At 36.6% G+C, this 26,987-nt stretch overlaps 2 protein-coding genes across 4 annotated transcripts in view; one reads left to right on the top strand and one right to left on the bottom strand.

Annotated features, from left to right (window-relative positions):
• Window positions 1-2,447: 2,447 nt before the first annotated feature.
• LOC129765411 (protein DPCD) lies at window positions 2,448-3,319 on the bottom strand. Its single transcript, XM_055765719.1, has 2 exons — window positions 2,663-3,319; window positions 2,448-2,606 (listed from the first exon to the last, which is right to left on the bottom strand). The coding sequence occupies exons 1-2, from the start codon at window positions 3,164-3,166 to the stop codon at window positions 2,484-2,486; spliced, it is 627 nt and encodes a 208-aa protein (XP_055621694.1). The 5' UTR covers window positions 3,167-3,319; the 3' UTR covers window positions 2,448-2,483.
• A 577-nt stretch (window positions 3,320-3,896) lies between these two features.
• The window catches only part of LOC129765400 (centrosomal protein of 164 kDa), a 51,829-nt gene continuing 28,738 nt past the window's right edge, over window positions 3,897-26,987 (top strand). Inside the window, exons 1-3 of one of the 3 annotated variants that reach the window (XM_055765689.1) lie at window positions 3,897-4,093; window positions 22,563-22,966; window positions 23,184-23,295. In XM_055765689.1, the coding sequence (XP_055621664.1) occupies window positions 22,891-22,966; window positions 23,184-23,295 (188 nt within the window). In that variant the 5' untranslated portion in view covers window positions 3,897-4,093; window positions 22,563-22,890. Of the gene's footprint in view, window positions 4,136-22,532; window positions 22,967-23,183; window positions 23,296-26,987 lie in introns of all 3 variants that reach the window. The other 2 variants (XM_055765688.1, XM_055765686.1) reach the window with 2 other exon arrangements.

The following is a 26,987-nucleotide window of genomic DNA, read 5'->3' as shown; positions in this document are numbered from 1 at the left end:
AATGCGAACATCTAAAAAACATTGTTATCGCACATAAATAAATTCATTATGTGAACTGGTGAACTGGTGAACCAGTGCATACGAGGACGCATGACATCATATAAAACTGTATATATTTTTTATTTGTAGGTTTTATTCCAGCATCTAAACATCTTGAGATTTGGGGATATGTTTTGTTTTTCTCAAAAAATGCAATTTGAATAGCTAATGGTCACAGTTTTATACGTATGACGAGAATACTCGTTAATACACAATTTTTTGTCACTTCTTCATGACGAGAATACTTGTCAATCACAGTTAACTGGTTAAAAAAATCAAACAAATTTTTGAAATAGCCCATACAATTTTCAACAAGCTACCCATACATCGAAAAATGGGCACTTTTACAGGGAAAAGTTTTTCTGACAACAACTATTAATGTTTTCTTTGAAAAATTACTATTAATGTTTAATTTGTAACATTTTTATGTGTACATTTTCACGATTTACATGCTCTGCTATCTTTTTCCTATCAAGAAGGCAAAAACATGTCAAACGCGAGAATTTACACACAAAAATGTTACGAGTAAAACATATTTTATTCAGGAGTCTTCATACAAATTGCTTATTTTCCAGAAACTATAAATAATAGAAAGTTGTCGTCTTCGACGAAAGTTCATATTTTGATAAGATCTTAAACTTTGTCGAATGCTCTATATCACTATCTCGACTTTTAACAAAATTTGGATTAGTTGTATTTTTTTTAAAGTGAAAAGAAAATACGATTTTGAGAAAATTGAGTTTTAATTTTTGAAAAAAAATAATTTTAGTGTAAAATAAAAAAATATACTACTAGAATGGCGTTAACGTTCCCTGTGGAACTTTTGCCGTCTCAACGTATGCATTAACTAGTGTCATTTATTGATACTTAATAGAGATTTTTTAAGCCAAATAACACGCCTTGAAAGTAAAATCCCCCGGCCAGAACGGGAATCGAACCCGAACACCCGGCATGATAATGTGAGATGCTAACCAATCGGCTATGGGTGCACTAAAATAAAAAATATATTATAATATATAAAATAATTCTTTAAGTATTTTTTATGAAAATTTATCCGATTGCCTAAATTTCCTTTTTTGACTAAAACTTTGTAAGTCTTATAGTTTTTGAGATAGAAATTTTCGATTAGAAAATTTATTTGGCCCTTTCCAAAAAGTAGCCCAATTGTTTTTGGAATATTTCAAGTATGCAAAGTTGCTTAAAAGACCCATGTGTTTACACCCACAACGTTTCATCAATATCTGAGATGGTGCTACCAACGGCCAGTGAAAAAGTTGGCATGACATTCATCATATGAGGTGAAGATGAGTTCGGTCGTTGATTACACACGATTATACTTAAGGTCTCTACGAGCGCATGGTTCAAGGGATTGAATGTAGATCGCCGTCGGAAGCGGCGATGTCTCGCACGGAAACCTGTATTCCACTGATTGCCCGGTTAGTTTGGATCATAGGATATGATCCTTTAGCAAGGTCCGACCGAGCTTTAGTAAGCGTCGGACGGCATACGTTTGACTGGTGCATTACGTTTGCCCGATTAATCATAGGTGTTTTGGTTTGGACATTTAGCGTGCAAAATCATAACTCGTATACTCGCGCACAGTATCTCAGACTTTCTTATACCCATGATGGTTCTCCCGCGCCACACTATTGCTAGGCTACTACACTTTTTCTGAGTGGTTGATTCTGTTCCAGTTGTTTTCTGCGGCGTTTTATTCCGGGAACCGCTTCATCTATACATGTTCCTCAGAAACGCCGATGTCAACGGTTAATGATGTTTCCTCTGTTGTATCTCTGTATCATATCCCTCCGTTCCGGCCGATAAACTTTTACTTAGTCGCGGCAATACATACACCTGCTCTTTACATATATATGGGCCGAAGGTTGTGCAATCCACTGATTATTCATCGAGAGACGAAGATTGTACCGCTCATGACAACTCTACATAAGCTGAAGTTTGTGTCGGCCAGGGATCATTCTACCCTGGATTCCTCGAGTCGATTGAGACGCATCACGCTCGATATGGGGTACGGACTATGGGGGCCGTTGCTTATTAATATTTAGCTGCACCCCAATAGAAAATAATCCGTGTCGGCCACACGTACAGAGTATTATAAATAACCAAATTGCATTTATGGAAAAACTCATTATACAAACAAATCTCTTGACTTGAAAATGCAAATCTGTTATATGGGCCATTAGATATTAAACTAACTAGGGATCAAAAAATACAAATATATGATAGCCAGAAGGGATGGAACGGCCTTGACAGTTATTCTTGAAGCTTGAAGTGGCATACTCCGAAGAGTTTCCCGTACCCAAACAAAAATTCTCGAATAACCAATTTGTAAAGGCTGGTTCTTTTTAGTTATATGTAGTTGGTATCAGTTACTTGCTGTTCGCATTTACTGATTTTTTTGTTAATATTACTAGGATGGACATTTATTACCCGATCAAGCCTTTGAGTAGATCTTCACATTGCATATTGTTGTATTCAATAGTTTCCACATTTTGCAATTCTACCAGAACGGCTTTCTCCATTTCTATCAGAATTGGCGGTTTCTTATACTGAAATACAAAAATACTATTTAACTGTCTCAAAACCGGGTCAAATCACATCTCACCGAAATAATCAAAGTTTGGTTCTGATGTCTCACGGTCAGATCCTCTTGCACCGGTGGGAAGTTGCATCTTTCGAATTCAGGCACCGCAATCTTCTTGAAATATTTCTTGTTCGACGTCCTCACTGTGATGGTCCTCGCGTCTCCATCACAAGTAATCGTGTACGTGGACAGTGGGTAGTGCAAATTTCGGATCCGCCACTCGATCGCATGTCGCGTTACGCGCTTCGACAGGAATGGTTCGCTTGAAGCTTCTCGCATGAGGAACCCGTCGTTCTTCTCCACCTTCGGAATTGCGTCCCCCAGCTCGATCGACCAGTTGTCATTCTTGAGTAAATCACTGCGCACCTTCCAGGCTCGCCGTAGGATGACTCCCGTTTCGGTGCTGTATTCTTCTATCATCTCATTACCATCGGGAAAACTGTAGTGCACCTTTCTTACCGTGCCCTGGATTGCGGATGATTTATCAGCACTGCGGATTTTTGATAACCACGCGACGTACGACATGATTTAAATTTTCCTTCCCGTGAAACCTCGTCAATGTTTTGTTATCTTTTTTTCTGTTTCCAAACAACCTTTGCCATTGCCAAGGCGATCCTTATGAATTCATTTCCATTCATTTGTGTTGAAGTTACAATCAAAACAAACCTCATGATACCCAAGACGGGTCTATGGTACTAGGTGAGGCCGTTTCGTCACTAAGTTGGTTAGGGGAGGGGTATATGAAAACAGTACGGAAGAAAGCAGAAGGGGAATTCTTTCCTTGAAGCGTGAAAGAGACAGACTGATCACGAGCGAGCTTGGGCACAAACGTATTGTGTTTTGTTTACAAACAAAACACAGTAGACTTACAAGATGGCTGAAGAGTGGTTTTAGCAAGTTGGCCCACCTTAGGATATACTTCTACGCGCCTTGGATGATACCATGCCAGCACAAGTGTTGCCAAACTGATTATTCTCGTTTTATTCGTAATTCACTATTTTTTTTTGCGAAGAGCTTCATTGTTATTTATTTTTATCTTGTTGAAGAAATATATCATTATCATTATCAAAAATTATTGCAATTTTTAGCTTGGAATCAGATATACTTTATCTAAAATATAGAACAAATCTACTGGCAACTCGATTGAACACATGAGTGAATTGAAGAGATTCGAGAGAAAGAAAAGGGAGAACGTGAGCGAGAGTGCTGGCAAAGGTTTACACCGATGCATGTGTTGGGGTGGGAGGTTTCAACCCAAAAGGATATTCTGTAGTTAGTTGAAAATTGCTCCTTTTGCATGGAGACCAAATACGAGAATATGTAGATTATTGCGTGATTTTTTCAATTATGAAGACTAAATGAGTCCATTGTATGAACTGGTGTTGTGAATGTAATAGTTGCATTAGTGAAAAGTGCTTTTATTAAGTGAATTATTAAGTTCCGTGGTGATTGGTACGCAACAGAGATTCATTGATAGAAGGGCTGGAAACTTCCGTACGTCTGTTCTTTTAGTTGGGTTTATAACATGTGTGAGTGTTAGAACTTTGGAAGGAGCATTCAAAAGGACATGGTTTTGCTTGATATTTTCACTGTTTGACAAAATTCAAATGGATCCAATGTTCAAACTAAAAAACACGCAAAAAAAATCCTTCATGTAGAAAGTGTACAAACAATCTATGAATTGACTCATTTTATTGTATCTGCATTTGTATAAAATTTTGCTGTGTCTTAAGGAGGGACCCCAATGTGGACGGTCATGAAAATGGAAAATGGTCATCTCGAGTTTCAAAAAGTTACCCCATAAAAAATGTTCACCACCTCGAAAAAATATCCTATGTCAAATATCATCTCAATTGGACTTAAGGGAAAGTGGCGCAAAGCGGTCAAAGTTTGAGTTTTTTGAAAATCGAAAAATCACCCAAAGGGGGAGTAAAGGAAATCGGGGTTTTCCCAAAATTTTTTTTTTGTGTCAAATGTCTTAAAATTGCATGAAACATTGAGATCTAGTGTCCTCTCGAATTTTGTTTGTCAAAAATCGACTCTCTGGGACTCTGGGAGTTTTTTTTCGGCATGCGAAACGAAAAGTATGGTTTAGGGTGATAATAAAAATAGTTATCTCAATTTTCCATTCGGAACTTGCTACGAAATGTTGATTTGCACAATAATATACCCTATGCAAAATATTAGCTCATTCGAACTTCATTTACTGCCCAGCAAACATTAAATCGCATAACAAGCGTATATATAACATCATATGCCCTAAAATTTGGTTGGCATATAATGCGCCTAACTAGCATATGCATGCAAAAGTTGAGGCCATATACATACATGGCAAATGCTTACCGAATTTGTTTGGATGAATATGCAACTTTGACCGGCTATAATAGCGATTATGTTGAAATTGAATTGCGATCTAATATGAATATATTCATGAATTGTCAAAGCACCAAATATGACTTTTGCCATACTCCTGTACGATTTATTACAGACATAGAAAAAAAACATATATAAATATTTTCGTGAAATGTTTATTATAGCCTCACGAATCGCCATTTTTATATATGAGTATTTATGTTTGTAGAAATAATAATTGTTTGATTGACTTGTGTTGGGCGTGGAATATGAATGTTTAAAATGTTTAGTGAAAATTGCTCCGATGTGGGTTCGAACTCCGGTCGTCTGGATTATCATCCCCCAGCTATCTGAAATTTAATTCAACAGCGGTTGAAACCTTCGAGTGCATCAGAATTTCATTGACATTTCAATATGATGTAATATGTTCTTTATTAGGATCTAATATGGTTTACTGTTTCATGATTTTCTTCAGCATGCAACATGATTTACTACAGTACTGAATCGATTTAAATAATACGCTTATACGACACACAAACTGCATCAGCGTAATATACGCATATGATGCGGATTAAATATATTTTACGGCAATGTGCATCATAAAATTGATGTTTGTTATACCGAATTGCGACTTAATTTGATAATGGTATATAAAATCGAGTTTTTGCATTTTATGTGATTTCAAATATACACGACACATACTTTGATTGATATTATATGCGATTACGATTTATTCGGATTTCTTGTAAGACTTGGCACGTGCAAAATTATACGATTTAATGTTTGCTGGGTGGTTTCACAAACGTTAAAATTTGAGTTTTTTTGAAAAACGAAAAATCACCGAAAATCGAGGTTTTAAAAAAAATTTGATTCAAAATGTCTTAAAATTGCATTATTCGAGATTTAGTCATCTCGAAAAATTTTTTTGTCAAAAAAATTTTTTTTTGCACTTGCCGTTTTTTCGTCTGAAAAATTGATTTAAAAAAAATTTTTTTTTTAGATAACTGTAAATCTCATGCAATTTTGAGATTTTTGGCATCAATTTTTTATTTTAAAAACCCCGATTTCCGCTAATTTTTTGATTTTCAAAAAGCTCAAATTTTAACGTCTGCGACACCAGTAAATGAAGTTCGAATGAGCTAATATTTTGCATAGGGTATATTATTGTGTAAATCAACAATCAACGTAGCAAGTCCCGAATGAAAAACCGTGATAACTATTTTCATTGGCACCCTAACCCATACATTTCGTTTCGCATGCCGAAAAAAAACTAAGTCCCAGAGTGTCGATTTTTGACAAAAGAAATTTTTTCGAGGTGACACTAGATCTCGACGTTTCATGCAATTTTGAGACATTTGGCATCAAATTTTTTTTTCGAAAACCCCGATTTCCTTTTCCAAAAATTTCCGATTTTACGATTTTCAAAAAACTCAAACTTTAACCGCTTTGCACCACTCTCCCTTAAGTCCCATTGAGCTGATATTTGGCATGGGGTTTTTTTTCGAGGTGGTGAACTTTTTGTATAGGGTAACTTTTTGAAATTTTAGGGTCGATTTTTTCCCATACATTCATTGGCACCCTAGTGGACGGCCTAAAAAAATCTTTCAGGAGGCGATTGATATTTGATGAAAAAAATCCTGTGCAAATGTTCGAATCACAACTATGGAAGAGTCACTGAACTTTTGTTGTTTTCGGTTTTGTTCGACTTCAACCTTTTCTAATTAAAAAAATATCATTCCATTCTGTTGCTTCCATTCGAAAGATGAGAAAATTTGGTATCTGTATCCACAGTTGTAAAACAATCAAATTTGTTGAATCTAGCTGACCCGCGATCTATATTCGTGATCTAAAATAGAGAACGCCACTCTAATTTCAATTAATAATTGAATCGTACACTTCACTTCTTCTTATTTTTTTAATTACTTAATCAAATTCGTTAATCCGTTTTCAATTAAATCGTGATAAACGGACATCAAATCATTTTGATTTATATAAATACACAAAATTTGGCGTGTAAACCTGACACAGACTTTGACGTATCGCACCTAATTCCAACTTGTTCCGTTGTTCCGTTCAAGAGGTAAATCGTGAAGAACGGATACCAAATTATTTTTTATATAGATGAGTAAGGTAGAAGTGAGAAACATTTAGGATAGCATTTTCTCAGGTTTTCTCTCGAAAATGCATGATGAACTTGACTGTTCCTATCAAACAAATTAAAGCTCTCCAACCGCTCTATAATTCGCTCTAAGTAGAGTAGTTTTAGAGCCACATTCAAGTATGTATATAGAGTGCCAATGGATGTATGGGAAAAAAGTGATCCTCGAATTTTCAAAGCGAACTTGATTAAAAATGTTGATTCCCACGAAAAACTACCCTATGCAAAATATCAGCTCAATCGGACTTCATTTACTATTGTCGCAGATTTCAAAATTTAAATTTTTTGGAAATCGAAAAATCACCCAAGAGGCGAGTAAAGGAAATCGGGGTTTTAAAAAAATGTTTTTTGATGCCAAATATTAGAATTAATGAAACGCATGAAACGTCGAGATTTACTGTTATCTCGAAAAAAATTTTTTTGTCAGAAATTGACTTTTCGGCACTAGGTCGTTTTTGTCTGGAAAGTCGATTTTTGACGAAATTTTTTTTTTCGTGTGAGCTTATATTTTGCAGAGGGTATTTTATCGTGCAAATCAACATTTCGCAGCAAGTTCCGAATGAAAAATCAAAAGAATTATTTTTTTTGGCATTTAACCCTTTCGTTACGAGCGTCGCGCGACGAGCTGTGTGTACGAGCGTCGTCTTTAGACGACATGAAATTCATACTGCTCTTCGATCACACCAGCGCGATGCGCATATTTTTCGGCGCAGTGCTCCGTACAGAGGTAGCACTTCGGCGGAGCACACTGCCGTAATGAAAGGGTTAAAACCATACGTTTCGTCTCGTATTCCGAAAAAAACCTAAGTCCCAGAGTGTCGATTTTTGACAAAAAAAAATTTCGAGATGACACTAGATCTCGACGTTTCATGCAATTTGAAGACATTTGGCATCAAATTTTTTTTCGAAAACCCCGATTTCCTTTACTCCCCGCTTGGGTGATTTTTCGTTTTTCAAAAAACTCAAACTTTGACCGCTGTGCGACACTAGTAAATGAAGTCCGATTGAGCTGATATTTTGCATAGGGTAGTTTTTCGTGGGGATCAACATTTTTAATCAAGTTCGCTTTGAAAATTCGAGATGGCCATTTTCATTGGCACTCTAATGCATATTCATTCAAACTGGAACATTTACAGTATGCATCTACTAAGTCACAACTCGATGCTTTCTGAAAGCTACTTTAAAAGGTATACGCTCAGGAGCCTAGATTTCCCCGTCCCACTTTCCTGGAGCATGACCAAAGCTCGCCAAAGTTCGCTCTTAGAAGGAAGATGCTGTTCGGTCAAAAGTGTCATTCCTGTCAGCGAAATTTAGGAAACTAAACACGCTAAAGGAAGGCAGTGCAGTCTCTATCACGTCTTAGATCCGGGCAAGCTAAACGGAACCAACCGGAGAAAGTTTTCATTTTTTCAGTCCACTTTTGTTTTCAGAGTTTGCAAACTAAGTTACTGATTTGGTGTTCACGAGGGCCAGAGTAGAAAACTCGGTGAGATCCTTTTAAACTTACATATCTGAAGAATATCTGCAGGAATTTTCTCAGCTCTGTTTCAAAATGGAGAATCAAAGCTAATTCCATCTCTAATCGTAATTTTTAAGGCAAGTCTGATACTAAAGCACATTCCTTCAATATGGAGACTTGTTAAAGGTGACTTCATTCCAAAAAATGGAAAACGTGATAAATCACCCCAAATTCATTCAGACCAATTAGTTTATCATAAATACTGCTAAAAACTACGGAAAGCCAATATGAGCGAGCGATACAGGAGACACATTTAAATAAAAGAATATGAAAGCTTTTCATATAGTTTGCCAAATAGACGACCCAGACAAAGAAAGATATATTCTCGTTCATGTTCTTCTTTATTCTCTTAGAAAACACTTTCCAACTTCATGTTATGATGAGGTGCAATATTATCACGCTTCTTTATAACAGTACTGGCAGCTATATGGATAGCGTGGTCGTGTGAAATATCTTTGCATTCCAGTCGGCCTTGGTTCGATCCCCATTGACGTCGAATCAACTTTTTTTTTGGCACAATTCCAAATTAAATGAGAAAAGAAAACAGAAAGAGATGTCTGTTTGCATACATACAAACCATTTTTAAGCTTTTAAAACAGCACACGAAATGGCATCATTTCTACCAAAGATGAAATGTTTTCTGCCAACGCTAGTTTGGGTGTAACCTTGCATACAAGATGGTGTATCACAAGAGGTCTGAGCTTAGATCTCTTAAAAACAACAATCGAAACAGCATCTGCAGTCTTTACACCTTGGAAGAGAAAAAAATAAAATTCAGCGTCTCAGTGAAATATCTAGGCGTAATCCTGGATGTTAAACTAAACTGGAACGCACACATAGATTCAATTATCAGTAAATCAGAAAAGCGCTCTACTTTAAGCTTGCCATCCCGAGTCTCTTACTGGCCAACAGTTTTTCAGGCAGAAATAGCTGCAAAAATAGAACTTATAAATGTCTGCCATCAGTGAAATGACATACAAACATCTGCGCTTCAAGCTTTCAAGTGCTCTTCAAAAATTGTTGGGAATCAGGAAATATGGGAATGCATTTGCCTTTTACGGCAGCTAAGTCTAATGAGCTCGGTACTGGTTTCCAGACCATTGCGGTATAGAGGTAAATTAACAAGCAGATGAACTTGCAAAATGTCCTTCACTAGTCCAGTATAATTCTGTGAAGTTTCTGATTGTGTTTTGAAATGTGAGTTAAAGGAATGGGAAGACTGAGAAGTGATAACTAATTGCATGGCTGTACAACTTAACCAGTCAAAAAAAAAAATCACGATCATTTTCAAATTTTTATGTTATTTGGTTCGATCATAAAAATGGTATAATATTGACTTTGAAAGCAAATGTTTTCTCTTGGGTAATTTTACACTCTTAACCGTATTACTTCATCATAAATTTTGCGGCTACTCCTACATACACATCATCCTCAGGTAATGTTGTGCCTCAAACTTAATCACGTTATATGTGTTGTGAATATAATTCGGGTTTTTAATTCTGGAAAAGTCTATTCAGTCGATTTATAACTAACAATATGTATGATAAAATAGTTAGGCACAGATTTGCACCACAAGAGTTTTGGTAGGGATCCTAGCGTGTTTATTTTGTGTGTATAAAATTTTTTTTTTGATAAAATTAAAAGTATAAACATCAGGAAAAATCAGGGAAAATTGAGTTTTTGTCAGGATATTAGGGAACGTGACAAAAAATTTGGGAAATCCTGAAAAATCAGGAAAGTTGACATCTCTGATTACAACCATCCTCCTTAGGGACTTTCGACCCTCTGCTCTGGCTCTCAGTACAGTAGAACCCCGATTATCCGCGGTGCGGTTTATCCGCGAAAGCGAGTTCCATAGTAATTCTATGAACCTTCTCTGAATTTGTCAATAAGTGGTAGGATTTTGTTCTTTTGTTTTGGTCTTGACTATCACATTATTTGACCACTGGTGTACACGACCTTACAGATGGATAGTTTTATGATAACTGTATTGATAAAACATAGTTTTCATGCTGACATGTCTTTTTTTTGTGTTTGTACCTTATTTTTTGGGCATTTATTGCGTTATCTACGATTTTCGTAATCCGCGGTGAGCTTGCCAGACTATTTCGCGGATAATCGGGGTTCTACTGTACTTTCAGGTTCTTTTTCGGACATGCTACTATAGAAATCTGTCAACGCTAAAAATGGACCCCCTCCCCCCCATGTAACCATAAGTAAGCCAAGCCAAACCCCCCTTAAATTACGTAACGCTAAAATAATCAAAGTCAAAGTCGTTGAAAAGTTTTCGTTATGAGAATTATTTTTTTTTTTTTTTATTAAATCGTTTATTTTTACAGGCTCAGTTACATAAGTTTAAAGGAGCCAAACTCCTATTTGTATAGTTACAAGTATATATAAACATTTTTTATTAATTCTAATGTTAATGAAGTAGAGAACCGATTACTCGCGGCTTGCTCGAGTTTAGAAGGGTGACATTTTGTTTCAGGAAAAGGATGGGATATAAGGATATGTTGACAATGTTCACACTCACATTCGCACTCACATTCATCATACTCAATTCTTAAGCCTATCTTATATCTAACATGTATTCACATTTCACCTTATTCTATTGTTAGTAAGAAGGGATTTGATTTCTCGCGAAGGGAAAGGAAAAGGAGAATATAAGGATATAAGGACAATCACACACGAAGATTGATAGCTTTTAGGAAGACATATATTTGGGACATGTAATCAAGGTCTAAACCAGCTAACACATCTCTCACCGGCACATTGGGCGGGCTGCCTTCCTCTAGCCCGAAGAGAGTTTTCTAAATTCGATCTGGCAACAAGATACTCCTCGCACGACCAAACAACGTGTTCGATGTCGTGGTAACCTTGGCCACAAGCACAGATATTGCCATCGGCAAGATTCAAACGAAAGAGTAGCGCGTCTAACGAACAGTGATTGGACATGAGTCGAGAGAAGGTGCGAATAAAGTCCCGACTTAAGTCCAGACTTTTGAACCATGGTTTGAGGCTAACCTTAGGAATAATCGAGTGAAACCACCGGCCCAATTCATCTTCGTTCCATTTACGTTGCCAGTTAGCGATGGTATTTTTACGGACTAAAGAATAAAATTCATTGAAAGCGATTTGACGCTGATAAATATCGCCTTCAATTGCACCTACCTTTGCCAATGAGTCAGCCCTCTCGTTACCCGGAATTGAGCAATGTGAAGGGACCCAGACAAAGGTAATGACATAACAGCGTCTGGATAAAGCACTCAAAATTTCTCGTATTCTCTCAAGGAAGTACGGCGAGTGCTTTTCCGGCCTCACTGAACGGATAGCTTCGACAGAGCTAAGACTATCCGTTACAATGTAATAGTGTTCAACAGGTCGTGAGGCGACGCTGTCCAGCGCCCAATGTATTCGGAACCGGACTGCCCTAGTAGGAAAAAACAAATTATAATGAATAAGCGCGAGGAACCGATACAAATAGAAATTAATGACAATGGTAATGAAGAAAAGGTTGAAAACAATGCACGCTCGTATGCAAGTGTATTAAAGAGTTCAAAATCCGTAAAAAAACGTAAGGTTTGCCCTGTTATCGTGATTAAACCTGTCGAGTCGCAAAATAATGACGAAACCAGAAAATTTTTAAAAGAAAAATTAAATCCAAGAATCCATAAAATTAGCAATTTTAGGAACGGGAAAGACGGCTCGATTATTGTTGAGTGTGCGGCAGGGGATAACATTGAAAACTTGAAAAATAACATAGAAAGTAATCTGGGAGAAAAGTTGAGCGCTGTTGTTCCCAAACCATTAAAACCAAGATTGAAGATATTAGGAATGAGTGATCGATATTCCTCAGACGTTTTCGTAGATCTTTTAAAAAGTCAAAATGATGACATCAAGATTGGAGATGTTAAAATTGTTGCAGAATATGAAAATCCACGTTTAAAGTACAACAAATATAATACGATTATTGAAGTAGATCATGACACTTATGGATGTCTGATGAGTACTCGTAAAGTAAGCATCGGATGGGATAAGTGTTCAGTTGCTGAGGCCTTTATTGTTCTACGTTGTTTCAAATGTGGAGAATTCGGGCACAAGAGCAAAGTTTGTAGTAATGAAGATAAATGCTCAAGATGTAATGAACAACATATAACATCTGGATGCTCGTCAACTGAGTTTAAGTGCGTAAATTGTTTAAAAGTGAATCAAGAGCAAAAATTTAAATTGGACATAAACCACCCAGCTTATAGTACACAGTGTCCAGTGTATCGGAGGCTGTTAGAAAAGAAAAAAAGCAACATTTTTTCTAGTAAATAGCAACCCAAGGAAAGAAGATGTGATAGGAAGTTTGAAATGTTGTACTTCAATATAGCTGGGCTTTCTACAAATTATGTGGCAATGCGCCAACTTGTAGAAAATTTCCGTCCACGATTAGTCTTTCTTTCTGAAACTGTTGATGAGTTGTTGATGAGAATTCATTTGATCAATATGGCATCCCGGGTTACAAAGTTGCTTTTTGCCTTTCACATTCCAGACACACTGGAGGAGTTGCTATTTACGCAAAAGAATCGATTAAATTCAACATTCGGTTAAACGAATCTGTTGAAAATAATTGGTTCTTGGCAATTTCAGTTGAAAGAGGTATGCAGATGGGAAATTTTGGAATTTTGTATCATTCCCCCAGTTCTAGTGATCAGCGATTTTTAGAAATTTTAGAAAACTGGTGGGAGAGTTTCATTGACTCCAGTAAATTGAATGTAATTGCTGGTGACTTCAATATTGACTGGCTCAACGTGCAGAATTCGAAGCAATTGAAGCAACTATCTGATTTTTACAACTTGAAACAGACTGTAACAGAAGTTACAAGAATTTCGAAAAACAGTAGATCTTTGATAGACCACGTTTTCTCTAATTTTAATACAGTTCATTCTTTGATAGAGGCCAAATTGAAAATAACGGATCATGAGACAATTTTTATTTATATTGAGAACGAACAGAGTGAACGTTTTTCTTCACGTTCACTCTGTTCGTTCTCAATATAAATAAAAATTGTAGAGTTAGAGTTAAAATCAAGTGCTGGAACAAGTATTCAAAGGAAGCACTGTCTCATCTTGTTGCTAGAAACCTGGATTTTACTGCAATAACGGACAATCTGGATTTGAAAGCAGCTGTTCTCACTAATATCTTGAAAGTGTGTACCAATAGCCTAGTTTTTGAGAAACAAATCAATTTGAAAAATTCGAACAGCTGGTACACTTTATCACTCTTGCGTCTCAAACGTAAACGAGATAAAATGTACTCAAAATTTTGTAGAAGTAATATAGAAAACGATTGGAAAAGGTACACCTGCGCGCGGAATATATATTCACAAGCCTTGAAAAAGACAAGATGTGAATATATACAGAGGAAAATCGATCAACATCAGAATAACAGCAAGGAGTTATGGAAAATACTAAAAAGTTTACTTAACACTAAAAATAGTTTATCGCGGTCCATAACTTTTGAAGGTTCAGAAGAACATTCGGAACAAATCATTGCGGAAAAATTCAACAGTTATTTCGTGAATAGTGTTCAATTGATCAATCAAAGTATTGAATTGGTCAGTGAGCCATACGAAATAATACAGCCGATAAGCAGCAATTGCAGATTAGAATGTTTTCTACCCATCACATTTGCAGAGTTGAGAGATATTTGTTTTTCTTTGCATAAATCGGCTGGTATCGACAATGTCAACGCAAAAGTGATACAAGATTGCTTTCATGTTATTGGACACGAATTGCTAGGCCTGATAAATGAATCATTGCAAACTGGGCACGTGCCTGAAGTTTGGAAGGAATCTCTTGTGGTTCCCATCCCCAAAGTTAATGGGACGGATAAAGCCGAAGAGTTCCGCCCCATTAACATGTTGCACACATTAGAAAAAATTTTAGAACTTGTTGTGAAAGGCCAGCTGATGAAATTTATTGACAATAACAGTTTGCTGATACCGGAACAGTCGGGATATCGAGAGGGACACTCTTGTGAGACCGCACTAAATCTGGTGTTGGCAAAATGGAAAGAGAATATCGAGGCTAAAGAAACTATTTTTGCGGTGTTCTTGGATTTGAAACGCGCTTTTGAAACAATTTCTAGGGCCTTATTGTTGCAAACATTGAAGCGCTTTGGAATTGTAGGGACATCATACAAATGGTTTGAAAGCTACTTGTGTGATAGAACTCAAAAGACTCGTTTCAACGATTTTATTTCTACTCCCATCGATAACACACTTGGTGTACCACAGGGAAGTGTGTTAGGGCCCATTTTATTCATTTTATATATTAATGATATGCGGCGGGTTTTACGTTTTTGTGATATCAACTTGTTCGCGGATGACACTGTTCTGTTCATCGCAGCTAAGGAGTTGAATGTAATCGCGGAGCACTTGAACGAAGATCTTCATTCTCTCGCTCGGTGGTTGAAATTCAAACAATTAAAGTTGAATGTTAATAAAACAAAATACATGCTCATTTCTTCAGCAAACTCCAGATATAACGGTAATTTTGAAATCGATGGTGAGACTATTGAACGGGTTAAAGAAATAAAATATCTGGGAGTAGTTATTGATGACAGACTAACTTTTAAGTCTCACATTGATAATGTCATCAAAAAGGTTGCTAAAAAGTACGGCGTCATTTGTCGTTTGAAGAATGAGTTAAACGCAATTAGTAAAGTCAAACTATATAAATCACTCGTCTCACCACACATAAATTTCTGCTCATCCATCCTGTTTCTTGCAAATAATACACAACTATTGCGATTGCAGCGGTTACAAAATAAAATCATGCGATTAATTTTAAGATGTCATAGGTACACTTCCTCTGTCATAATGTTGGACGCGCTACAGTGGTTATCTGTGAAGCAAAGGATTTATTACTTGACAATGGTGTTCATCTTTAAAATTTTGAATGATATGCTGCCTCGATACTTGTGTGATCGAATTGAACGAGGAAGTGATTTGCATAGATATAATACAAGAAACGCGATTGATGCAAGAACACCTAACTTTTTATTTAGCAGGTCCCAAAATTCACTATTGTATAAAGGATTAAAATTCTTCAATTCGATGCCCAGAAATATCAAACGAGCGGCAACAATAGCTGAGTTCAAAGAATTGTGTCTGTCACATGTGAAATCTGTGTTATGAACTTGTAAAAATGTTTCAATGTTTCTATGTTTGCATAAGCTATCATGTTCGTATTGATGATGATGGATTTTTTGTTACATTATTGTTGTTGTAAGTTAGATTTGAAAAAAAATAAAAATAAATGAGTAGTCTACAAAAGCTTGAGCCACGCGCGCGTTTCGGTAGACATAGATAACTTGATTTTGAACACTGGCGAAAATCGTTATACAATTAAATGTTCTAGGGTCTTCAGTGGAAACCGGATTCGAACCAGGGATAGCCCAGACGGAATACTTGTAAACTATCGTATTAGCAGATGGTTATATCGAGTTTTTTTCTGTACCGCGGCAGATCTCAGTGTAAGTATCTAGTGGAAACTTGAGGATATCGGGTTCGATTCCCGATCAGTCAAGGATCTTCCCGGGTTGGAAATTTGCTCGACATGCCTTATATCTTTACTTTTCGGTTTCCGTCTTTTGTTTAATGTTCTTATGATATCAATTTATGTCTGCAACAGAACCAGTTCGTTTTATTTTGCATACTGGTTCCAGATGTGCTTTGTTAAACTTTAAAAATTATCTTAATGATAAATCGTCCTGCTCAAACCATTGTAGGGGTATGAGGTGGGACCATCATCATCATCATCATCATGTATTGCTGCCAATTCAGCAATATACACAGAGCAAGGATTCTGAAGACTGTGGGAGGTGCTAAAAATTTCGTTGAACACTCCAAATCCTGTGGACTCATTCATAGAGGAACCATCAGTAAAGTACATATTATCACAATTGACACGCCCATACTTTGCATTGAAGATCGTAGGAATGATCCCCGATCGATGATAATCTGGAATTCCATGGATTTTATGAGAATTATTGAACAAATGGAAATATCAACGCAAAAAATCAGACATCTGCCAAATGTTCATACGGAAGCTTCTTATATGCAAATAGTGACTTCGGAAGAACTTCCGACAAGTTAATAAAATTTCGAAAAACAGACGGAAAATTAATGCCCACATTTAATAGGATTGGTGCTTTCAACTAATATGGTGTTCAGCTGAGAGGAACATGGGCTGGTTAATGTTGATTTACACAAAAGTAACTGACTTATGCGTTAAAAAAATGGATGAACTTCGGATGGCGAAGTGCCTTATGATGTCCAACTTCTTCGCGCTCTGGGGAGAAATTCTCAGTACGAACAAAGTATCGGATCAACCGATGAGGGCGTCGACACATTTTTATAGAAAGTTCAATAAACGTAGGATTTGAGAAAAAATTGGTTCATTGAATTATATTTTGCGCACGTTATTCCTTGGTTGCAGCAGTTCCTATCGTTACATTTCATTACTTGCAAAAGATACTTGGGATGTCCTTTAGTAACAAGCAAACCACTCGGCTTAAGGGGGGACCCCGATTTGAAAAATCCAAAAAAATCGCATTTTTGTTTTTTACGTTTCCGGGAAGCTTATGCCTCCAGAAATGTTGTCCTAAAAGGATTTTTTGATATTTGATTTCGTTGAAAAGTTATAGCCAAAGGTATGAAATCACCTCAAGGGATATAGTATTGCTGTACGAATTTCTAAACGCGTTTTTCTCGAAACCATGTTTTTTGAAGTGGTGGTATCGCTATCTCAGGATCTACTCGACCGATTTGGCTGACATTTTTTATCAGCATATAAAAATGGATTATCGTTACATAGCCGTTTTTTTGATATCTCATTTTTTCGATTTTCTATGAGCTTCTAAACAGCGATTTTTCATGAAAAATAACTCATTTTTAACAAAAATGGCCTTCATTTTGGCAATTTTTTGAATTTTCGGAAACCCCTATGTGACGCTTTAGGTATTGTCCTAAGTTTCAAAATGTTTATTGGAAATTGTTCTACGACACCCCGTTGCTTCAGAACCGATACCACCAGCAAGGTACCGATTTTCAGACAGCATCTACGCATCCAGCTGTCAACAGCGTAATAATCATCATTCGTGCACCCAAAAAATGGAAAATACACCTTCAAATGTTCCATAAACAATAACTAAAATACACGAACACTTCACTTTATTCCTAACATCCGATAAATAATCACGAAAATTCATTACTTTTTACCTTCCAGACAGGGGTCTCCTCTACATATCGTACTAATTTCGCTTCATCTGTGGAGTTTGCAATATATTCTGCTTTGACGATCGCTAGGTTATTCCACACATCAGCTAACGACCCACCATACTGGCTATCTGTGAAGCAAAGAATTTATTATTTGACAATGGTGTTCATCTTTAAAATTTTAAACGGTATGCTGCCTCGATATTTGTGTGATCGAATTGAAAGAGGAAGTGATGTTCATAGATACAATACAAGAAACGCGAATGATGCAAGAACACCAAACTTTATGTTTAGTAGGTCACAGAATTCGTTGTTGTATAAAGGTATAAATTTTTTCAATTCGATGCCTAGAGAAATAAAACGTGCGGCAACAATGGCAGAGTTTAAGAAAATGTGTATTTCACACGTAAAATCTGTTTTGTAAACAGATTTTCATAAAATTTTTGCTCAATAACTTATCTATGTTTATAATTGATTGACATTTACAAAATTCATTTACAGGTAAAACTACCATGTTCGTACTGATGATGATGATGTTTTTTGTTGTTGTTAATGTATATTGTAAAAAATAATAACGAGCGTTGTCTACGAAAGTTTGAGCCTCGCGCGTTTGGTAGGTCTGGACTATGTTAATAGTGAACACTGGCAGAATACTGATACACAATGAAATTTTATATGGGGTCTGAAATGGAAACTGGAATGGGGATAGCTCATTCAGAATTGTCGTAAACTATCTTATCATAAGATTGTTATATCAAGTATTTCTGAATAGTGGCAGATCTCTAATATGTTCTTAGTTGACACTTTTAGATATTGGGTTAAATTCCCAATCAGTCTAGGATCTTCCCGGGTTGGAAATTTTCTTGACAGGCCTTGTGAAAGCTTTGGATCTGAAGTTGAGACTATGATTATGTCAATGTCGATACGGATAGAAACATTGTTTTTTTACAGTTTTCGCCAATTTATAATGTTCGATTAATAGAAATTCATGCCTGCAACAGAGTCAGTTCGTTTTTGTTTTTGCTTTATAATGCTGGTCTCTTAAATTTTATGCAAACATACATACTATCTATAAGATAAATCGACCTGTTCAAATCATCAAATGTTTCGTTTCTAATTCCGGGTCCCTTTTTAGAGTTTTTGATCCATGTGAAATCCCTCATGATCTGAGTATAAAAGTTACTCACATCTGCTTAGTGATAATAAGAAAGACTCCAGCACATTTACTGGTCTTATAACAGGACACTGTCCGGGCAAATACCATCTTCGAAATATAGACTTCGTACGAGATGATATTTGTCGCTTTTGTAATGTCGAGAGCGAAACCTAGGGACATTTGTTCTGCAATTGCGGTGCTCTAACAAGACACCGATTTAAACGCCTTCATAGAGCTACTCTAGAGCCCAAACAAGTTTGGTTTGTGTCGCCGTTCAGGATTATAAATACAATTAGGAAAGTTATTGCTGATTGGCACTTAGTGTATAGCTCAACATCGGGTTAGATTCTCGTTCCACCGTTTTCCACCGACCGTATTGTCGACACAAGTATCCTAGAGCTTGTCACTCATAATACATTCAAGGCGTGTTATTTGGTATAGAAATGTCAACTAAGTACTAATGAAAGTTACTCGAGTAATACTACGTTGAGACTACGATGGTTCTCACGAGACCGTTCGTCATATTTTGGTTGATGTTTTCGGCATGAGAAAAGTCACAGCACGACTAGTGTCAAAAAAGCTCAATTTTCTTCAAAAATTTCTTCGCAATCAAGTGGCTGAAGATATACTTGAACGATCAAATTCTGAGGCAGTTCATGAATACAGCTATGTTTCAATGACTAGGTTGTTCGTTGGATAAGTGTATCGCTTAAGAAGGGGGCTATTTTGAAGGCGATAATATGAATCTAGATCTATATATATATATATATATATATATATATATATATATATATATATATATATATATATATATATATATATATATATATATATATATATATACTACTGAACCGATCAACATGAAAATTGGTATGTAGGGATTTTTGGGGATTTTTTGCCATACAAATGAAACCCAAATTTCTGCATTACTCGAAAATTAATCGAGCAAACGAAATCAAATTTGGCATGTAGAGGTTTTATGATGCAATAAATTATTCTATGGTGGTTAGATACTCCTCCCCCTCTCTTAGGGAGGCTGCCATACAAATAAACACAAATTTTTGCATAACTCGAGAATTAATCAAGCAAATGAAACCAAATTAGGCATATGGAGGTTTTAGGGTGCAATAAATGTTTCTATGGTGGTTAGACACTCCACCCCCCTCTCTTAGGGTGGGCTGTCATACAAATTGAAAACAAATTTCTGCATAACTCGAAAACTAATCAAGCAAATTGAGCCACATTTGGCATGTGAAGATTTTAGGGGACACGATACGTTTCTATGGTGAATAGACACTCCTGCTCCCTCTCTAGGGGGAGAAGAGAAGAGAATTCTATCTTATTTTTTGTATCAAATATTTATTCCATGTAACGGAGAAACATGTCATTTGCAAGTGGTTGAAAAATCTTGAACGAGAATTGTGTCTGAAAATAATCTGATATTATAATCATGAGTTTTGGTAGAAGCGTTCAAATAAGAAGATCGAGGTAAAAGGTAAATTCAACGGGGTCGATTAGAAGATCAATTAATGAACAGCTCTGCGATTGGACACATGAACTTGCGCTTAGTAAGAAATCGTGAATGTTTGAAGGTAGTGATAACAAAAAACAAATTTTGGGCGGGACGAAGTTTGCCGGGTCAGCTAGTGATAAATAAAGCATTTTCCACGCCAAACCTGCCGGCTACTGCCCCGATTCTCTCCGATTTCTTGAGGCTTTGTACACATGGCATCAGCTACACAAAATCACAATTTTCGTGATAAAAGCGTGCAGAAGCGTGTCCAGAATCATTGATCTTTATTTGGAAAAAACATGACTCCAAATCTAAATATATGATTGAAATATAATATGCAGCTCAAACATAATATCAAGAAAATAAAATCACACTCAAAAATTGAATTTAATATTAAATTTTTATATCTCAAAGGATCTCCCCTTCGACATTGTTTATAAATTTCAATTAGAAAAGTCTTTTAATTTTACAGAGTTTGACGTATAGTAGTGCAGTGTCTAACTCATACTTTAGTAATGTATAATTTTTATAAATACGCGAAACCGGAACCATTTAAGTAAAACTTCATCTGTCGAAAAGTGTCAAATATTTGAACCCCGGTAAAACGGTGTACGTACCAGTGTCTTAAAATGTAAACAAAAATTCACGAGTATCACATATGATTTTGTGTCAGTGGTTTTTTTTTTAGCTTCAAACTCATTTCAATTTCGAAACTAAAAGATGAAAATGCCTTTTTTATTTCTTCCTTTTTCTTTAGCTTTTTCTTTTTTTCAATTTGTGTGTATTTACTAGGCATACTTAACATCGATTCTTTAATTTCGTTCTGTCTACCTGTCTTTTACTTTAAATTTGAAAGCAGATGCTTTCACTTGACGATTAAAACTGCTCGAATGGGGTATATGCATTTTCATTCGAATATGCTATATGTAAGTTTCATTTTCACATTTTCACGATCACTGCTTTCAACTAAAGGTTTCGTTCGATTTCATTTCCCCAAACTAGATTGTTCCGGATCGTATTAAAAAAAAGGTGAAAGTAAGAGTGGCATATGAGGGCATACATAATCACACATCCAGCGTCCGTTTTACGCCACTGATTACGCCTGCTGATACACTGCGCATACTTACACATCATCATTTTCATTAGTTTTCAGTGAATACGGCTCGAGCTCCAACGAAATTGTCATTCGAATATAAGACCTTTCATTCGATATAGGAACCGTTCATTTTCATTTGACGATTTGATAACTTCGCTACAGTGTGAAGAATGAAAGAAATGGCTTTTTATTACACAATCTATCCGTTTCAGGAGAAACCCTTGTCACGATACCATCCTTCTTCTGATTCCGAATAGAAACAATTTCCCAACATTTCTCGATTGAACGGTATTTTTTTGTCCGCTGCTGTATAATCTTTACCAGACTGGTTTTTCAGATTCATCAGCAATAACAAATTATAAATTGTTTGAGACATCTCTTAGAGTAATTGTCTCATGGAACTTTTGATCTGAAATGTGCCAAAAATCCATCTTTACGTACGTTTCGCCGTCCATCATTGAATGAGTCAGTTACTATCATATCATATCGCCCTTTCGATTTTAATCAGTAAAATTCACATCCTATATGTGATGCCCGCGTTATAATCTCAGATCTATTTTTAATTCCAAGATTCATTCAGAATTGATTTAGTGGGAAACCTAATTTCATAATTGATTAAGTTATATTAATGAGATAATACTCTCATTCGTTCGAAATGTTTGCCACTGTATGATTTATTTTTTTCAAAAATACTTTGTCGGGGTTCAAGCAGGAACAGTCTTTTCGAAAGCTTCTTCCGAATACTGACACCGTTTTCAGCACGGCCCATATGTTCGCGGCACATGCGCACCATCCAAAGTCTAGTTTGTCCTCTGTTTTGCTCTGCCAGTTTTTTCCACAGCTTTCACAAATTTTCTAGCACTCCACCCGACAGGACGTAATTTTCGTAACTTCCAATGTCTCGCCGTTCAGAGGATTGAGAGTAGTGAGTGAGGAAGAATTAGTTCTGCTCGACCCGATCGGTGGGTTGGATTGATTTTATTAAACGTCGAACCCAGAAGACCGAAAATAGAAAAGGTCTGCAGCCCAAGCAGAGCATTCCGAGTGCGCGTTGTGATGGAGTGCAGTGAAGTGTAAGGTGTAAGAAAGTGACCCGAGAAGATAAGTCACTGAAGCGAAAATCAGTGATAAAATCAGTTTAACGGCGGATACCGGACCACGGAAAACGAGGGTCCAAGTGGTGGATTATGACTTCGTTCTCTGCCCTCGACGCTAGCAACCCGGCGGAAGTATTTTACTCGACATATGAACCGACGAAGGAAGGTACGATGGGGTGCAAAAAAAAGTACATCACCATTAAGGAAAAATCAATGGCATAAGGACGTGTTTTTTGTGTAGCATTATGTTTCCCATTGATACACTGTGATTTCACCAGCTTCTCATTCCCCATTCCAACGAAGATTTTTCTCCTAAGATGAAAAAACTCACCCTATTCATTGTTCTGTTTTTTCTCTTCTTGCTCTCGACAACGACAATGCAGAAATTCTTGAGTATGCAGTGAAGATAGGAATCGATCCAGAGAACGAAACCAATTTGATTTACTTAGCCCGGCAAGGATTGCTGCATCCGTTGCCGGAAAATTGGAAGCCTTGGTAAGTTCAGTTATTTTCCCGAAAAACATTTTATCTGAAATCTTCACTAAACCAAATCAATAATTTAGACAATGGGTTATGGTTTAATCCGATTATTTGACAATTGAATGGGACGAACTTAAAAAAGATGCCCTATTCCATCTTATGCTCCCGTGGGATATAAAACATTTTCTCTACTGGAACAGTTCAAGTTTTCCCGATGCTTCCAGCTTAAATGTCAAAGAGTCATATCTTCATGTGACAGCAAATAAATGGTGATCGGCTCTGCTGGGTCTGGGTGGTTGGGGATGGTCTCATTCTCTGCAACTTTAATTACATTTATGGTTAGTTTTTTTATGGTGCGAAGCTGCGGCATGAAGCGTCGGCTCCACCGCACGATGCAGGCAAATAGCGACAGTGGGATTCATGACTCAATCTGATTTCGCTAACGGAGAGAAACATAACGAATAGCTACAAACTTATTCAATTCTGACTCGACGGGGTTTGGATTATATAATAGTAAATGACATATGTGATTTCTATTTATGGGATGAAAAGAAATAACGCCACAAGACTGTCTGTTTGATATACAAATTGAATGATTCTATTTTAATATTTGCATTTTATTTTGTTTATATTTTGTAAGAGGGAACAATAGGATATGAAGTTATCTTTTTGTTATTGAAGTTAGTGCTGTATTCTGGGTAGTTTCACATGAACGATTATGACGATGGTCAAACATTTCATGCGAGGCTACAGCGGAATTACTACGACGCCGGGTGCATCTTGTGTTTTCATTGATCTTTGTTATCTTCCTTCCTATCAAAATAATTTCATTTTGAAGAAGAATGACACTGTTAGGTAACAAGAGGTAAATGTTGATTTTTTTTTGGCAAAGCAGAGATGAGACGAAATTCTAGTCAATTAGAATTCAGAATCACAAAATCAGCTCTATCTCGACAGGTTTCCAATCAAACAACAAAGTTGAGGAATCGAAAGGTTTTCTGTCTCGCTTTCAAGAAACGATTGATAGAAATATTCCATGTAGGTGGTGCAATACAATGTATACAATGTGATAATGTAACCATTTTTTCCACGAACTCCTCCAGCTTCTGATTAACAATTTCTCAACACTTCATGGGCTGATTTTGATTCGGGATTTTAAATGAAAACAATAGCTGTATTTATTCCTCAACATAGTTTTCTTCGAGGGCAATACACTTGGTATAGCGAGATTCCAACATTTCGATCCCCTTTCTGTAGTACGAAACGTCTAAGTGTTCGAAATATGCCCCAGTGCAGAATGATGTAAATCTCTGCAGAATGCCTATTGGACTCAAGAGCGTGGTAATGGAAACACGCTTCATATATTGTCACAAAACGTCGAAAGAAGTCCACTCGATTACGCTTCAACAACGTCAAACCGTCTGTTGAATCATCAATGCGCCGCTGTTTCTGGTCGATGGTTAGCAAACGCAAACCCATCGCGCGGATAGCTTTTTGATGTCCAAAATGCCGTTCAAAATGTATTTCACTCGTTCTTTTGAAATTCCTACGGCTAACTCGCGTAACTTCACTTTACGATCGTTCAAACCGTACACTTGTTTTACGATTTCTGGATTCGTAGCCTCTTTTGGCCTTCCACAGCCAGGTGCATCTGTGGAGCTTGTACGGCTCATTTTAAATTCACTAAACCACCGACAAACAGTTGTTCTCGAAGAAACAGAACTGGAATAACATTTCGTCCACTGCATTGATTGTTCAGGAGGTTTTTCCCATCAAAAACAATGATCAAAATATGTTATTCCTCTTTTCCTAGGTGAATGCTCAGGTAGTTTGTTTAGATAAACGAAATGTCATGAAACTTCACACATAATCCAGTGACAGATGAAGCCTCTCGAAATGAATCCTGTTCATTTTCTAGTAGCGCCATCTTTTGAAAAATCCCGGGACTTTACAGCCCATGTAGTATGTCAGGTACAATATTTACATACCACTGCAAACCAAATGCAGCGTTTGTTCTACGGGCAATGTGGAGAGAGGAAATATTGCAAAAAAAATCGATGCACTCTAAGGTAATGTCCAGGATAATAAAAGAAAATTGATTTTTATAACTTTTTGTCAGGAGAAGGCTTGTGTGAATTCAGGAGTATATTTGGACTTATTAGTGATTTTTTTCGGATTGACCATTTAATTTTTGTGAATTCGAGCATTGTTTTTGGATTGAAAGTGCATCGTACTTAATACCGAATGTGAAGCAGGAATTCTCCAACGGCGAGTGCTTTGCTCTTCGGTTGAAAACTCAAGGTGAAATTTTGTCCCGAAGGGGTTGCTATTGCATCCACTGCAACCACACTACGGATTATCTGTTGCCGTTCTGTGAAAGATGCTGCATAATATGATTTGTGGATCATTTCTCCGGAAAATGATATTTATAGGAGAATTGTTGGATGTTTAATAAGTTAAGTGTGTCAGTTCCGCTCTACACAGTGAGCAATCAACAGTTCATCTTATTGTTGAGATTCAATTCGTCAATTTGCTCAACTTGGCTTATTGGCTTTTTATGCGCATCATTCAGGCCTCCCTCAGTGCAAGTATTGATTTATCGACCCTTGACATTGCCATCAAATATTTGGTCGGGGTTCTGCCAAAACGAACCGCGCCAAAAACATTATTTTGAGATATTTCAATTTGAAGTTTGGGCTCCCACTAATTGACTGTGTCGGATCAAATCTATCATTCTATCGCTCACGTGTTACAAACAGGATGTCGAACATAATACTCCCTTTCATGCTGTAAGTACATCTTCGTCAATTTCTGCTTCAAAACCTTTAGAAATATGAAAAGAACAAATTTACGTTTCTGCTAGACACGCAAAACTTCGTTTTTTGTGCAGCCAGAGCGAACCAAGTCCATGCTAGCTATTAACATAGTATCATTACATAACACATTAGTATTTTGTAACGGCTCTTGACTAATTTCAAGGAATGGTATATATATTGACTCACTTTTGCTGTTTATGACAAAATAATATCTTTATAAATGATAATAAATTGATTTAAGAATGCTTTACACTTGGTTCGCTGTGGTTGAACGGAATTTTGAAAAATCCAGATCAGCGTTTCTACACTTCATTACAGCCCGTAGGCTGTCTTACTTTGATTCCAGGAGCTGTCCGAAGCACAAAAATCTGTTGAAGCTTAGAATCTGCCTTCTTGGAGTAAACGATTGCTATCGTCCGATGCCATATTGTGGGTTTATGGTTCGCTTTGGTTGAATGCAATTTCGTTTTTTTACAGTCTACTATACAGATTTTTTATTTTTTGAACTGTTGTCAATTATCCGAATGAAATGGTCATTTTACAGTCGATAGATTATTATTTTCTGCATCCAATGGTGTAACTCAATTTTGAAAAAAATTGCGCTTGGTTCGTTTTGGCAAAACTCCGACCATTTGTACTAAAGAATTCATTTCTAAAGAGCCTGGCCGGGTAAGGAAGTAAAAAGTGTCCCAAACCAAATCACCCACTCTATGAAAAATATTGTATAGAGTACTTAATGAGAAATTTTGATTATTTTTTTGAATTGAGGTTCAACATAGTAAAAAATATAGTAGAAAACGTAGTTTTCACTGTTTTTCTCGCCATTCTCGATAGCTTCGAGATAAAAAATTTAAAAAATACTGAATGTGCATCTTATGATGGTGTTTCGAG

This window comes from Toxorhynchites rutilus, chromosome 2 (genome assembly GCF_029784135.1).
Source record: "Toxorhynchites rutilus septentrionalis strain SRP chromosome 2, ASM2978413v1, whole genome shotgun sequence".
Lineage (NCBI taxonomy): Eukaryota > Metazoa > Arthropoda > Insecta > Diptera > Culicidae > Toxorhynchites > Toxorhynchites rutilus.
The sequence above is the reverse complement of the archived record's forward strand: the minus strand, read 5'-3'. Positions and strand labels throughout refer to the sequence as shown.

What these genes read in the sequence shown, in the direction of transcription:
- LOC129765411 (XM_055765719.1), bottom strand. Translation starts at nt 3,166, where the DNA reads ATGTCGTACGTCGCGTGGTTATCAAAAATCCGCAGTGCTGATAAATCA. An exon ending in ACCAAACTTTGATTATTTCG is followed by an intron (nt 2,607 to 2,662) that starts GTGAGATGTGAT and finishes TTTGTATTTCAG; the next exon opens with TATAAGAAACCGCCAATTCT.